Below are 16,512 nucleotides of genomic sequence, written 5' to 3' on the forward strand. Positions count from 1 at the left end.
CCTTACCTCACCTTACCTTACCTCACTCCACCCACCTTACCTTACCTACCTTACCTTACCTTACATTACCTTACCTCACCTTACCTTACCTTACCTCCTTACATACCTTACCTTACCTTGCACCTTACCTTCACCTTACCTTACATACCTTACCTTACCTTACCTTACCCTTACCTCACCTTACCTTACATACCTTACACCTTACCACCTTTACCCACCTTACCTTACCTCCTTACCTCACCTTACCCCACCTTACCTTACCCACCTTACCTTTACCTACCTTACCTTACCTTACCTTACCTCACCTTACCTTACCTTACCTTACCTTACCTTACCTCACCTAACCTCACCTTACCTTACCTTACCTTACCTCACCTTACCTTACCTTACCTTACCTTACCTTACCTTACCTTACCTTACCTTACCTTACCTTACCTCACCTTACCTTACCTTACCTCACCTTACCTCACCTTACCTTACCTTACCTTACCTACGTCTTCTCTTTTCAATATTCTAGTTTTCTTATCTCATATTCACTCATTTTATATTCATTCTCTCTCTCTCTCTCTCTCTCTCTCTCTCTCTCTCTCTCTCTCTCTCTCTCTCTCTCTCTCTCTCTCTCTCTCTCTCTCCTCTCTCCCGCCCTTCCTTCCTTCTCTCTCCTCCCTTTCTTCCTCCTTTCGTTCACTCTGCCCATTTTTGCTGCTCCGTTCCTTTCTCTCTTTCGTTCCCGTTCTATCTGTTTCATCGTCCCTTCCTTCACTTCCCTTCCTTCCCTTCCCTTCTTTGTCTGTCTTTCCTTTCATCTTTCCTCACCCGACCCTCGCATTGCCTTTCCTCACCTTCCTTCCGTTCCTTTCTTTGCCTCCTTTCTCACCCCGTCCCGTTTCTTCACTCCCCTTCCTTCCCTTCCCTCCTGCCAACCCCTTCATGCCCTTTCTTGCCTTCCTTCCCTCTCTCCCTCCCTTCTCATCTGCCCCTTCCCTTTCCTTTCCTTACCTTCCTTTCCCTCTCTTCTAAGTCGTCCCAATCCCTTCTTGCCTTCCTTCCCTTTTTCCCTCCCTTCTCATCCGCTCCTTCCCTTGCCTTTCCTTCCCTCTCTTCTAACCCGTCCAGACCCTTCTCTTCCTTGCCCTTCTTTCCTTTCATTCCCTTCCATTACTTTCCCATCGTTGCTTCTCCGCCCCTCCCTTCCTTTCTGTCCCTTCTCTCTCATTCGTCCCATTCCTTCACTCCCTTGCCTTCCTTTCCCTTCTTCTCCTTCACTCTTTTGTACACACCCAATCCGTCCTTTCCCTTCCTGCTATTTTCTCCTACAGTTGTCACGCCCTGTCCCTTCCTTGCTTCCCTTCCCTCATGTCGCCCTTCCTTCCTTCCCCTGCTTTCCCTTCCTTCCCTTCCCTTCTCCACCTCCACCCCCCCCGGCCCCTTACACGGGTGGCCGCGGCCTTGGTAATGATTATATTGCCCGCCGTACACTCACTCCCCGGAGGAAAAACGTCGACCTAGCAGCCCTGACGTCATATCCGCGAACAGGGAATAGAGAGAGAGAGAGAGAGAGAGAGAGAGAGAAGGGATGAGGAGGAGGATGAAGGTGAAGGATAGTGATGATTATGATGATGATGATGATGGTGAAAGATAGTAATAAGAATGATGATGTTGATGAGGAATGAAGATAATGAGGATGGTGATGAGGTCAATGATGAGAAGGAGGATAGTGATGATAATGATGATGATGATGATGATGATGATGTAAAATAGAAGAATACTGATGATGGTAATGACGATAACTATTTCCATACACACACACACACACACACACACGCACACACACACACTAACCTTTCCCAACCCTCCATCACTTTCCCACAAACACACAAACACACAAACACTCTCCCCCATCTCCCCCTCCCCCCCAACACACAAACAAACACCCGTCAACCCACTTAATTAAGATCCATGCAACCACAAGAACGTCCTCCTAACATCGCTCTCTTTCTCTCTCTCTCCCTCAACAGATTCTTGGCGGGACCCACTGAAGCCTGAGTGACAGAAGGACTTCGAACCCCGCCGCTCCCCTTCACGAGACCCCTTCAACCCCCTACCCCTTCACCCCCTGCACCCCCCTTCCCTTGACATATCCGGGCAGGGGTGGGTATCCTTCTCCCCCTTCCCCCTTTACTCCCGTCCCTCCTGCACCTCCCGGAGAAAAACAGGAAGGCCCAGACTGATAAAGGACGAATCAAAGGGACAAGAAGGAGTGTCTGGCCAAGTGTAGGACTCTCAGGATCCTTAGTGTGAGTCCTGTGAGGGAGCGAAACGCCACGTATAGCCTCCCTTCCCTCCCTCCATCCCTCCCTCAATTTCTCAGGTGTGTGGGCGTGATAGGTAAAGGACGCACGCACGCACACACGCACACACGCTCTCACTTTTTCACGCTTTGCCACGCCTTCAAGGACACTCCCGAGACCCCAAGAGGACCCGCCCAGGACCTTTAGGATTCACCCACGTCCAAGGAGTACGAAGTCCTTTGAGACCCGCCCATATCCTAGCGGGACTCCCCTATACGCTGCAGGAGTCCAATTTACTGTCCTCACTCAGTAGCAGGACACACCAGCACCACCACCGTCAACACCACCATCATCACCTCCAGTCACCATCATCATCACCACCAGCGTCAGCCATGAATACCCTCTGCTTGGTAAGTGTTCAAATGCTACTTTTTTTTTTTTCAATCTGTGTTCTTTCGACTTTTCTATAATTATTCTTTATTTTACTTTTTATTCATTAACTTCTTCTTTTCTTTATTTAAATCGTTATATTCTCAACCAGTGATCTTCCAAGTTTTTTTTTTCCCTACGGCACATCAATATTTCAATGCATATTTTTTTTCAACCTGTGATTTTCCAAGGTTATTCTTCCCCCGGCAAGGTTTTATTTCCGTGGCTATATTGTGAACTTGTGCTCCTCCAAGTTGTGTTCTTCCTATGACTCAGTTTATTGTGATATGCGAAAAGTTTGGGCTACTTTTTATTTCTTACTTTTGTGGGAGCGGCGAGTAGCGGGCTTTTTTTTTATTTTTTTTTTTTTTACTCTTTTTGTTACCCTTGAGCCGCATCCTTTCACGTAAGAAAAAATAAAAGAAAAAGTGTGCGCTTCGACCAAACAACAATCACACACAAACACACAAACCAGGAGAAGGCATCACACACACACACACACACACACACACACACACACACACACACACACACACACACACACACACACACACACACACACACACACAACGAATTTTGAACCATAAAAAAAAAGCAAAACTAAGCAGAAGGAAACCACAGAAGAGAAACCATTGCAAGGGTTATCAATCACCTCGACCGTCAACTGAACTGGACAGAGTAAATGTTATTGATGTATACAAGACCTTAAACAGACCAAGGGGGGAAGAGGGAGGGGGCATGGAGGGGGGTGGAGGGGGGGGTTGGGTTAAGGGGGTAGAGGGAGGGGTGTACTCGCTATCACCAAGGGAAGGAGCGACACCTGAGAGTCGTGAGGTTAATTACAGGTGTGTGTGTGTGTGTGTGTGTGTGTGTGTGTGTGTGTGTGTGTGTGTGTGTGTGTGTGTGTGTGTGTGTGTGTTTGTTTTATGCGTCGCTAAGAAAGTAAAAGTGAATTTGCCTGATTTTTTTTACTCTCTCTCTCTCTCTCTCTCTCTCTCTCTCTCTCTCTCTCTCTCTCTCTCTCTCTCTCTCTCTCTCTCTCTCTCTCTCTCTCTCTCTCTCTCTCTCTCTCTCTCTCTCTCTCTCTCTTTATGGTCCATTCTTCCTATTCTTCTTCTTGTTATCTTTTTTTGTTTATTTTTTTTGTTCTCATTTCTTTCATATTTATTGATCGCCTCAAGCGTATACTACTTTCTCCTTCTTCCTTTGTCTTTGTCTGTTCTCTCTCTCTCTCTCTCTCTCTCTCTCTCTCTCTCTCTCTCTCTCTCTCTCTCTCTCTCTCTCTCTCGTTCCCTCCTCATTATCTTCATCATCTTCTATTTTCTATTTATTCTTCCTTCTATCTTTTTTCCATCGATATTTTCTCACTTTCTTCCCTTTCACATTTTCTTTTTAATTTTTTTCTATTATTTTTTTCTCCCTGTCTTCGTTTTTTTCTTTTCTTATTTTTTCTTTCCTCGTTTTCACACGTTTTCTCTTTCTTTCTTCTTTCGACTCTCCTCCTTTTCTTCTTTATTTATCATTTTCTTCGTAATTTTGTCAGTGTCTTCTTCTTCTTTCTAATTTTCTTTATATTTTCCTCCATCCTTTTCTTAGTTCCTTCTTTGTCTTCCTCCTCCTCCTCCTCCTCCACCTCCTCTTTCCTCCCTTCATCGCCTCCGTCGGGTGTGTCTTTCCCTCTAACAAAGCCTAGCGAGGATAATCACGGAGGAGGAGGAGGAGGAGGAGGAGGAGGAGGAGGAGGAAGAGGAGGAGGAGGAGGAGGAGGAGGAGGAGGAGGAAGAGGAGGAGGAGGAAGAGGAAGAGGAGGAGGATGACAGTACTAAATGAATGACAGGTGTTGGCTTCTCTCTCTCTCTCTCTCTCTCTCTCTCTCTCTCTCTCTCTCTCTCTCTCTCTCTCTCTCTCTCTCTCTCTCTCTCTCTCTCTCTCTCTCTCTCTCTCTCTCTCTCCAAGCATAACCAGAAAACCTGATACTCAAACACACACACACACACTCACACACGCACACACTTCACTTCATATCCCTTAGAGAGGAATGCTTCTCCTGATAAAAAGACATTAATCAGAATTACTACGTCGGAAATTAGGGTGTGAATCAGGGAGGAGAAGGAGGAGGAGGAGGAAATATAGAAGAAGACAAGAGGAAAATAAGAAGATAAAGAAAAAGATGAAAATAGCGATGAAAGTGAAGAGGAAGAAGAAAAGAATAAAGAAAAAGATAGAAGAGAGAAGAGAGAGAGAAGGGCAAAGAAATTACCAAAGAAGAAGTGACAGTAATTGAGAAGAAAGAGACCTGAGAGAGGAAAACTAAAGAGCACAAATTTGGGCTCAGGGAAGGTAATCATTCTTGAAATAGAGAAGAGGAAGAAGATCAGATTCTTACTCATCATTTCTCTCTGATCATTCTTTGCGCTCATTGAATTACTCAATCGTCCATACTATCCACTAACTCTTACTCCTCATTCTCACCGTCATCGACTCTCTTACTCATCATTCTCTTACTCATCATTCTCTTACTCATCATTCTCTTACTCATCATTCTCTTACTCATCATTCTCTTACTCATCATTCTCTTACTCATCATTCTCTTACTCATTCTCTTACTCATCATTCTCTTACTCATTCTCTTACTCCTCGGAACAAAAGCATCAGGGGAGGACGAAACGAGACGAGGAAATGAAGGCAACGAGAGAATTAGGGAGGTGTGAGGATGCTCAAGGTCAGGAGAAAACTCAGGACGTTACTTGCTTTTTCACTCATTCTCCTCCGCCCTCGGAATAGGAATAGCATCAGGGAGGCTCTATGCTCTCTCGCAGCGGAGCAGGTTACGTGAGGCCTTCCTCCTCCGTGTAAGCTATCCTCCTCCTCTTCCTCCTCCTCTCCCTCCTCCTCCTCCCTCCCTCCTCCTCCTCCCTCTCCTCCTTCTCCCTCCTCCCTCACGTCCTCGTCGTCTCGTGATTAATGTTCAGAATCTTCTGAGCCTTCATTTTGCAAGTGGATATTAGAATTTTTCGCTCCCTCCTCCTGAGAGGAAGATGAATGAATAACAAAAAGAGACAAGACAAATCAATAACGGGCAAAGAACATGAAGAAGAGAAGAAGAAGAAGAAGAAGAAGAAAGAAAGAAAGAAAGCACCACCACCACAAACACTTAACAACAACATGCACTGTAAGAGAAGAAAAAAGAAGGCGGAGGAGGAGAAGGACCCTGAATCTTGTATGCGGATGTGCTCCTAACACACACACACACACACACACACACACACCTATATCGTCAATCGTCATGAACATGAACCCCAGTCTAATAAACTGAAGAGAAGAGAGAGAGAGAGAGAAATATTATAAACATAAAAAATAAGTTAGGGTTAAATATCATCCTAAGACTAAGCTTCATTTACGCGCACGTGTGTGTGTGTGTGTGTGTGTGGGCGTGGGCGTGGTGTTAAGGGGCGCCCATAGCCTCTGCTTCCATTATATTGATCTCCTCATATCTCCCTCCTTACTCCCTTTGTCTCCACAACTACCTATCATCTCTCCTTTACTCCTCCTCCCATCTTCATCATTCCATCTGTCTCCTCTATTCCTTTCATTTATTTGCCTTTTTTCATTTTATTCAAATTTTATAGTTTTTTTTCTTCCTACTGATTCATTTTTACCTCTTCTTTTTCTCTCCGTTCTCATCCTTCCTCCCTCCCTCCTTCCTCTTCCGCATTAATCCATCCTTCCTCTTCCCTTCTTTCTTCTCTTTACCCCTTCATTTTTTCTCTCCTCTTGAAGTTTCATTTTCTCATTTTCTTTATACTCCAGCCCGTTCTGATTTCTCTGATATTTTCCTATCCTCCTTTCCTTCCCATCCTCTAACCTCCTTCAGCATCGGCACAGCTCATTTCCTTCTTTCATTCTCTTCATCTCATTCATCTCTTCTCATGATTTCCACTACTTTCGTTTTCATCTCCATATGTATTTTCTCTCTATTTTTTTTCTCCATATTTCCCGTCTCATTATTCCATTACTGCCCATTTTTATGATGAGAAATGATTCAAAAGCTCGCTACTCCCCTGCTCCTAAAGAATCAGAAGAGTATGGCCGAAGATGGGGTCAAACTGCTCTTGTGCACCTTTTCTATCCTGCACCATGCTTCTGTATCTCCGCTTCCTCCTATTTACGCTGCTCCCAAGGCATATTTCCTCCTTAAGCCATTTATAACCTCCCTCTTCTTTCCCATCCTCCCATACATAAGGTCAAATTCTTCAACATATCAGCGTCCAACCACGCACTGTTGACAAAACTTCGTAAGATTCCAGAAGGCATTTCAAAGGCCTTCTGCAGCCCTGATGGTAGTTTGACCCTTCTTCTGTACCATGAACCTAAAAAAAACACTCATTAGAACCCGACTGATCTCGCTTTTGGCCGTTGGAAATAGTTGATGTGAGGGATGGAAGCGTCTGACAATGCTTTCTCGTTCCCTCCCTTCCCTTCCCCCGCCTCCTCCCTTCTTTCCTTCCTCTCTTCCGCATATCATCCGCCTCTCAAAGCGTTTAATATGCTTTTCCCTCCCTCCTTCTCCCTTCCCATTGATCTCTATCTCCTCCTCTTCCTCGTCTTTCCTTCCTTTTCGATAACAAGTAAAAGTGGAAGTCATTTATACATACTTGTTGTTGTTGTTGTTGTTTGTGTTGTTGTTTGTTTACTTTTCAATACCTGCAATTAACACCTTTTCTCTCTTCATTTCATAACTATTAACTACTTTTTATTCCTCCCACATCTACACGCACACGCACACACACACACACACGGGAGCAGGTGAGGAGAAAAAGCAGAGTCAGTCTTTAATAATTCTGTAATGATTTTTTTCTTCTTTTTTTTTAATGTTGAATCGATGACAGAAATATGCGTACTGAGCCTAGGACATAGTTGGGTTAAGTTAGGTTGAAGTTAGGTTAGTTTAGGATTGGGTTGGGTGCGTTGGGTTGGAGTTGGGTTAGGTTGGGTTGGGTTAGGTTGGGTTGGAGTTGGGAGTTCAGGTTGGGTTACAGGTTGAGTTGGGATTGGGAGTTGGGTTAGGTTGGGTTGAGTTAGGTTAGGTTGGAGTTAGGTTGCAGGACAGGTTGCAAATCCTCATAATCGCTTACGGACTGGCCTCTGGCCAAAGTAATATTAGTAATGATGATGACAATAATAGCAAGAATAAGAAATGATGGCAATTAGTAAATAGTGATGGGAAAGAAGAGATGATGATGATGATGCCAGAGAAAACAATGAAAAGTACACAGAAAACACTTAGCAACAACAACAACAACAACAACAACAGCAAACAAACAAACTAATCAAAAAACACATCATCATCATCATCATCAACAACAAGATGAAGTAGATATCCCTCACTAAACCAGCAAATCGTATACACCCATCTTGACTCACTCTCCTCGTATCAGAAGCAAATAAACATCCACCGTCTCCTGGCCTTCCAACCCTCTTACAACAGTGTCGCTTCATGCATTCAAATGTTCGAACTGCAGACAAATATACGTACTATACATGACATGGTTAGGTTAGGTTAGGGGTTAGTTAGTTAGAAGAACTGTCAACTACTGCCCTGTCTCTACGGACTGGGCCCTACATGATAATGATAATGATGATGATAATAACAGAAATAAGAAATAAAATAATGATGATGGTAATGATAGGAAAAAGAAGAATGATGATACGATAATTGAAAACAAGAAAAGTATACATGAAAAACGCAGTCAACAACAACAACAGCAAACAAACAAATAACAAAAAGAGATAAACAAAATCAATAATAGCATGAAACATGAAGAGAAGAAAGAAGAAGAAAAGAAGAAAAGCACCTGCACAAACAACAACAACAACAACAACAACAACAACAACAACAACAACAACAAGAGAAAAAAGAAGAGAAGGAGGAGGAGGAGGAGAAGGACCCTGAATCTTGTATGCGGATGTGCTCCTAACACACACACACACACCTATATAAGTCCAATCGTCCTTGAACGCGAACACTGATCTAATAAACACGAAGAGAGAATTGTTACATAAACATAAAAAAAATAAGTTACAGGGTTGAAATATCATCCTAAGACTAAACTACATTGCGCGCGCGTGTGTGTGTGTGTGTGTGTGTGTGTGTGGGCGTGGGCGTGGTGTGGGGAACGCCACACATGCCTCCACTTTCTTCCACGACCTATTTAAGTCATCTCTCTCCTCCTCCTCCTCACTTTTTCTCCCTTTTTATCTCCCACGCTTCTTTCCTATCCTCTCTCCCTTCCTCCCTCCCTCCTTCATCACCCCATCCATTCATCTCTCTGTCTCTCCTCTATTCCTTTCATTTATTTTCTTTTGTTTTCCATTTTTATATTTCAGAGATTTTATAGTTTTTCCTTCCTACTGATTCATTTTTACCTCTTCTTTTTCTCTACGTTCTCATCCTTCCTCCCTCCCTCCCTCCTCTTCCGCATTAATCCATTCTTCCTCTTCCCTTCTTTCTTCTCTTTGCCCCTCCATTTTTTCTCTCCTCTTGAAGTTTCATTTTCTCTCATTTTTCTTATATACGGCCATTCTGATTTCTCTGATATTTTCCTATCCTCCTTTCCTTCCCATCCTCTAACCTCTCCCTTCAGCATCATTTTAGCTCTTGTTTCCTTCTTTCATTCTCTTCATCTCATTCATCTCTTCTCATGATTTCCACTACTTTCATTTTCATCTCCATATGTATTTTCTCTCTATTTTTTTTCTCCATATTTCCCGTCTCATTATTCATTACTGGTTGTTTTCAGTAGAAACAGTTTCTAAAAAGCTCGCTTCTCCTGCTCCTAAAAGAATAAGAAAAGTGTGAATGGGGATCAACTTGCTCTTGTATACACCGTTCTATCTCTCTTTCCTTCTTCTGTATCTCCACTTCTCTCCTATTTACATGCTCCAAGGCTTGTATTTCCTCCTTAAGCCATTTATAACCTCCTCGCCCCATCACTCCCTTATGAGGTCAAATTCTTCCAACATATCAACATCAATCCGCCACATATTGACAGAGCTTTCGTAGGGTTTCAGGGCAGTTTTGGAACTTCATGACCCTGATGGTGGTGCCGATACGTTCTTCCTTACCCTTTGAAACTAACTTTCATTAGAACCCGGCAGAGAATCTCTGCTGGCCCACTGGAAATAGTTGATGTGAGGGATGGAAGCGATCTGATACTTTCTCATTCACTCCCTTGCTTCCCCATACTCCTCCCTTCTTGGCTACTCTCTTGCCTGTCATCACATCTCAGAAAGCGTTTATGGCCTTTTCCCTCACCCTTCCTCCCTTCTATCATTAATACCCCACTCTTTCTCTCTCTCTTCCTCGTCTTTCCTTCTTTTCAAATGTAGAGTAAAGTGGAAGTCTGTTTGCCACTGCTGCTTGTTTATTTGTTTATGTTGTTGTTTGTTTTTACTTTTCAATACCTGCAAGTGCTGCCTTTCTCTCTGCTACCAACTATTACTTCTACTATTCCTCTACATCTACACACACACACACACACACCACACACAGGGCAGGTGAGAGAAAAAATAGAGTCAGTCTTTAACCATTCTTGGCCAATTTCATGGGTCAGCATACAAATCAGTAGATGTTGTGCATAGAGTGATGGGTGAGTCAAATTTTGCATCAACCCACACACACACACACACACACACACACTTACACACACATATTTAGGCAGCCACAAACACGCAAACACACACACTCAATTAGGCAACCAAACACACAGACAAACACACACACATCCGCTCGTCCTAATCACCTGCCACGCCCACTCACACAAACACACATACAAACACACAAACACACCACACCCAACCCCTTCGCCCCCTTCCCTTTCACAAAAAAACACTTCCCCTTTTCAAACACACACACACCTCAGTACCCCTTTAACCACACACACACACACACACACACACACACACACACACACACACACACACTCGCCACACCCCGCGCAGGACAAGGCCGCGCACTGCATGGTCTTCGTGGCTTCCTGTTCGTGACATTAAGGTCTCGCCACACACAACAGCGGAGAGACAAGAACCCAATTATGTTTTTCACGCTTAACTACACACCCACACGCACGCACATACACCCACACCCACATCCACACCCACGAACGAGTCTAGTACGTGATCAGAGAAACAAGAAAAGGACGGCAGAGAAGAGAGAGGAATAGACACTGAAAGAAGGAGAAGAGAAGAGATAGAAGAAGAGGACAGAGAAGTGAAAATAAGGTAAAAAAGAAAGAAAAGTGAGGGAGGAGGAAGAAGGAAAGGAGGAAAGAAGAGGAAAAGAAAAAAAGAGGAAAGAAGGGAATTACGCAAACATACACGCACAGGGGAATGCAAACCCAAAAAATAGATGGCTTGGTAGATACACAGAGATAGAGATAGATTGATGGATAAATAAATAAGTAGATAGATTACAAAGACAGATTGATAGATAAAAAGAAAAAGAAAACATAGATAGGAAACTATATAGATAGAGAAAAATAAGCATAGATAGGAAGGTATATAGATAGATAGAGATAAAAAGATGAAAATAAAATATGGAATCCTTAGTTACTCACACTGCAAAGGGATTTAAACATTAGACTTGGCATGTTAAAAAGATATTAGTGTTTTCTTTCTGCTTTTTCTTCTGCAATATACTTTTTAAACCGACTAAAAGATGTATTGATTTAACATATTTCCACGTATGTTAGATTTATAAATGAAATCGAGCATGTTAAAAAGATATTAGTGTTTTCTTTCATATTTTTCTTCTGCTATATATATTTTTGAACCGACTAAAAGTGCATTGAGTTAACATATTTTCACGTAGCTATATTAGATTTATAAATGAAATTGGGCAAGTTAAAAATATATTAGTGTTTTCTTTCATCCTTTTCTTCTGCTATATATTTTTGAGCCGACTAAAAGTGCATTGATTTCACATATTTTCACGTACATTATCCCACACCGCATATAATTACACTCTTTATCCACTAAATTATTACGAAATGCTCCAATTATGTACCAGGCACTTCAAACATCACTATCACCACTTTTACCATTAATATTGGTTGTGGTAGTGACATTAGTATTTATCCACGTCCCATATTTGAAAAAGGAGTTGCTTAAGTTAAATCGACCTTCAGACTGAGAGGAGACAATTAAGGGGAGAAGGGGAAGGAGACCAAAAAAAAAATAGATAACATGAAAATCAATGGACGTGGGAAAGCGAAATAGGAAGACAAGGAGGAGGAGGAGGAGGAGGAGGAGAATGATGATGATATAGACAGAGAGAAAGGAAGAGATAGAAGAGGAGAAACGAGAAAGAAAAGGAGATGGAAAAAGAAGGAAAATAATGAAGAGGAGGAGGAGGAGGAGGAGGAGGAGAATGATGATGATATAGACAGAGAGAAAGGAAGAGATAGAAGAGGAGAAACGAGAAAGAAAAGGAGATGGAAAAAGAAGGAAAATAATGACGAGGAGGAGGAGGAGGAGGAGGAGGAGGAGAATGATGATGATATAGACAGAGAGGAAGGAAGAGAAAGAAGAGGAGAAAGGAGAAAGTAGATGTAAAAAGAAGGAAAATAATGAAGAGGAGGAGGAGGAGGAGGAGGAGGAGGAGAATGATGATGATATAGACAGAGAGGAAGGAAGAGAAAGAAGAGGAGAAAGGAGAAAGAAAAGAAGATGGAAAAAGAAGGAAAATAATGAAGAGGAGGAGGAGGAGGAGGAGGAGGAGGAGAATGATGATGATATAGACAGAGAGGAAGGAAGAGAAAGAAGAGGAGAAACGAGAAAGAAAAGGAAATGGAAAAAGAAGGAAAATAATGAAGAGGAGGAGGAGGAGGAGGAGGAGAATGATGATGATATAGACAGAGAGGAAGGAAGAGATAGGAGAGGAGAAAGGAGAAAGAAAAGTAGATGGAAAAAGAAGGAAAATAATGAAGAGGAGGAGGAGGAGGAGAATGATGATGATATAGACAGAGAGGAAGGAAGAGAAAGAAGAGGAGATGGAAAAAGAAGGAAAATAATGAAGAGGAGGAGGAGGAGAAAGATGATGATGATGAGGAGGAGGAGGAAGAAAAAGAAGGATAATGAGGAATAAGTACTGGTAATAAAAGAGGTGGAGGATAAAAATAAATAAAAGGAAGAAATGTAGACAGAGGAGAAGGATGATGATGATGAGGAAGAAGAGAAAGAAAGGAAATAGAAAGAAAAGAAGAAGGAAAATGAAAACAAGATATTAGTGATAGAGGAGGAGGTGGAGGATAAGAATAAATGAAGGAAGTAGATGTAGACGGAGAGGAAGAAAGAGGAAGAGGAGAAGAAAGGAGGAAGAAAAGTAGAAGGAAAAAGGAGAAGGAAAATAATGAAGAGGTAGAGGAAAAGAGCAAATAAGAGGAGTAGATGTAGAAAGAAGAGTAGAAAGAAGAGGAAGAAGTAGAGGTGGAGGAAAAGATGGAGGAAAAGGTGGAGGAAAAGGTGGAGGAATACTACAGCACTTCCCTAACGGTGTGGGTGGCCGAAGGGGAGATAGGGAGAAGGAGGAGGAGGAGGAGGAGGAAGACGAACATGGATATATCTAAACTCCTTTGTGCTCTGACCGTTCTTCCCCTTCCCTTCCCCTTCCCTTCCCTTCCCTTCCCTTCCCTTCCCCTTCCCCTTCCCTTCCTTATTTACTCACCTCACCTCCCTTCCCTTCCCTTCCCCTTCCCTTCCCTTCCCTTCCCTTCCCTTCCCTTCCTTTCCCTTACTTTACCTTACCTTACCTCACCTTCCCCTTCCCTTTCCTTCCCTTCCCCTTCCATTCCCTTCCCTTCCCATTCCCCTCTACCTCCCCTCCCCTCTACCTCCCTCCCCATCCCTTCCCTTTCCCCTCTACCTCCCTTCCCTTCCCCTTCGGTTCTCAGGTGACCCCAAAATGACCCCGCCGCGCCCTTCACCTACACGGGGCAAAGGTGGGGCGGGCGGGGTCACAGGAAATAAACATACATACATACATACATACATACATACATACACACACACGCACAGACAGTTACGCACACAGGTACACACACACACAACGGTTTTAAAATACGCACACCGCAGAGGAGAGGTTAGAAGTTTGTGATTAATGTGTATTTGTATCAGTGGTGGTGGTTGTAGTGTGGGGGGGAGTGTGTGTGTGTGTGTGTGTGTGTGTGTGTGCAAAACTGACCTTCACTTCCCTCCTACACTGACCCAACACCTCACACACACACACACACACACACACACACACACACACACACACACACACACACACACCGGTAGCGCCTCGTAACCATACAAACAAACGAAGACAAACACACACGAGAGGCAGCGAAGAGATTCCAAACATTTTCACCAAACACACACACACACACACACACACACACACACACACACACACACACACACACACACACCTTTCCCACACCCAATCACAGCTTCACACGCTCGCAAACAGAAAGAAAAACAGCACTAATACAAAACACCGCTACACACACACACACACACACACACACACACACACACACACACACACACACACACACTAAAGACAGGCACACGTATACAATTACAGAGATACTTTCACTATTATAAAAAAAAAAGGAAAAAGTAGAAGAGAAAAAAAAAAGTCCTTTCGCTAAAAATCTATCATGACATTTAACCAGAGGAAGAAGAAGAGGAGGAGGAGGAGGAGGAGGAGGAGGAGGAGGAGGAGGAGGAGGAGGACAAAAAACTACGTGAATGTTGAAAGTCCAAAGTCACAGATGGTCTAATGGAATCGAAGAGGCTAATGGAAGGGTTGGAAAATAGAAATAAGAAGAGAAAAAAGAAAAAAAGAGAAAGAAAAAAGGAGAGAGAGAGAGAGAGAGAGAGAGAGAGAGAGAGAGAGAGAGAGAGAGAGAGAGAGAGAGAGAGAGAGAGAGAGAGAGAGAGAGAGAGAGAGAGAGAGAGAGAGAGAGAGAGAGAGAGATACACAGCCGAACAAATACAGACAGATAGGCAGAAAATTAAGACTTCCTATATTTTCTCATCCTACCGTTGAATGTAAAAATAACAAGAAGAAAAGAATTGATGAAGAAAAGAAGACAGAGGAAAATTTATTCGCTTCTTTGATGGACATTATAAACAAGATGAAAAAAAAAATAATATCGATGTCAATAAATAATAATAGTGATAAAGAAACACACACACACACACACACACACACACACACACACACACACACACACACACACACACACACACACGCAGCCTCACCTGGTTTTCGGGCCCCAGGTAAGGGAAAGTGAGCGGCGGCCTGAGCATGACGCGCCGCTCACCTGGCCGACGCGGTAATTGAGTCACACAGGTGCGCGCGTACAGACCCCCCCCCCTCCTCCCCCGGCCTCCCCCCACCCCTCCCCCACCCCTCCTCCTTTTGTCATTCGTAATAGGAGGGAAGGAAGAAGGAAGAAGAACAATAATAAAAGAGAACAAAAATAATGAGAAGATGCAAGAGAAGATGATTTAAGAAAACAAGAAGAAGAAAACAACAAGAAGAAGAAAAACAACACTGGCAACGTTAAGAAAATATATAAAAAAAAAACAGAACAAGGAAAACAAAAACAAGAGGAACACGAACAAAAAAACAAAAACAAGAAGAAAAACAAGAATAAGAAAGAAAGGAAGAAGAGGAGGAGAGAGAAGAAGTAGGAGAGAAGGAAAGGAGGAAAATAAATATTGGGAGGAGGGAGGGAAAAAAAAAGAAGGAAAGAATGGAGGAGCAAATGTCACGAAATGATTAGAGGTGTGTGTGTGTGTGTGTGTGTGTGTGTGTGTGTGTGTGTGTGTGTGTGTGTGTGTGTGATTTATCCCTCCATATCTCTCCACTCAACCTTTCCTTCCTCTTTTATTCTCTCTCTCTCTCTCTCTCTCTCTCTCTCAATAAATCGTAAGGAGAATGTTAGGAGGAAGGAAATTCACCTGGATGAGGAAGTGGAGGAGGAGGAGGAGGAGGAGGAGGAGGAGGAGGAGGAGGAAGGTGGTGAATTCCTGTAGGACAACACAATTATCCTGAGGGTCAATGTTCTCTCTCTCTCTCTCTCTCTCTCTCTCTCTCTCTCTCACACACAAAAATAGGGGAAAAATTACAGAATGAAGGAAATGCAAAGGAAAGAAAGGAATAGAAGGAAAAAATTATAGAAAAGCAAAATAATAATAAGCGTTGAAACAAAAAAAACAAAGGAATGGGTGAGGAAGAGAAGGAGGGAGGGAGGGAACACAAAGAAACACAAAGGAAGAACAAACAACAGCAGGGGAGGAAGGGAAGGAGAGAGAAAGGAAGGAAGGAAGGGAGTGAACGAAAGAAGAAAAGGTGGCAAAAATAAATAAACGGAAGGAAAAGAAGACAAGCGAGAAGATAACAAAAGAAACGAGGGAGAGGAAACAAAAGAGGAAACGAAGAAGAAAATAACAAGAAAATATTGAAGGATGGAAAGGGAAAAAAGAGGAGAAAGGAGAGGAAGGAGGAAAGGAAAGACAGACAACAAGGAAAATAATGATAGAAAAAGGACATAAAAGAAAACAAGAGGAAAAAGGAACAAAGGAGAAAGAAAACGGATAATGAGGGAAGGAGGGACACTAGAGAAGACAAGAAGAGGGGAGAGAGAGATGACGAAAGGAGGGAGAGTGAAAGAGTGAGTGAGAGAAAGAGAGAGAGAGAGAGGAAGAGAGTGGTTGCAAGGAAAGGAATGAGGAAGTA

The 16,512-nt window shown here is 43.0% G+C and overlaps 1 protein-coding gene across 2 annotated transcripts in view; it reads left to right on the forward strand.

The window, feature by feature from the left end:
- The window catches only part of LOC127010340 (uncharacterized), a 138,432-nt gene that overhangs the window by 59,902 nt on the left and 62,018 nt on the right, over positions 1-16,512 (forward strand). For both annotated transcript variants that reach the window (XM_050884276.1, XM_050884277.1), the window contains exon 2: positions 2,019-2,701. In XM_050884276.1, coding sequence (XP_050740233.1) covers positions 2,684-2,701 — 18 coding nt within the window. In that variant the 5' untranslated portion in view covers positions 2,019-2,683. The remainder of the gene's footprint in view (positions 1-2,018; positions 2,702-16,512) is intronic.

The sequence above is a fragment of the Eriocheir sinensis genome, chromosome 43 (genome assembly GCF_024679095.1).
Source record: "Eriocheir sinensis breed Jianghai 21 chromosome 43, ASM2467909v1, whole genome shotgun sequence".
In the NCBI taxonomy this organism is placed as follows: Eukaryota; Metazoa; Arthropoda; class Malacostraca; order Decapoda; family Varunidae; genus Eriocheir; species Eriocheir sinensis.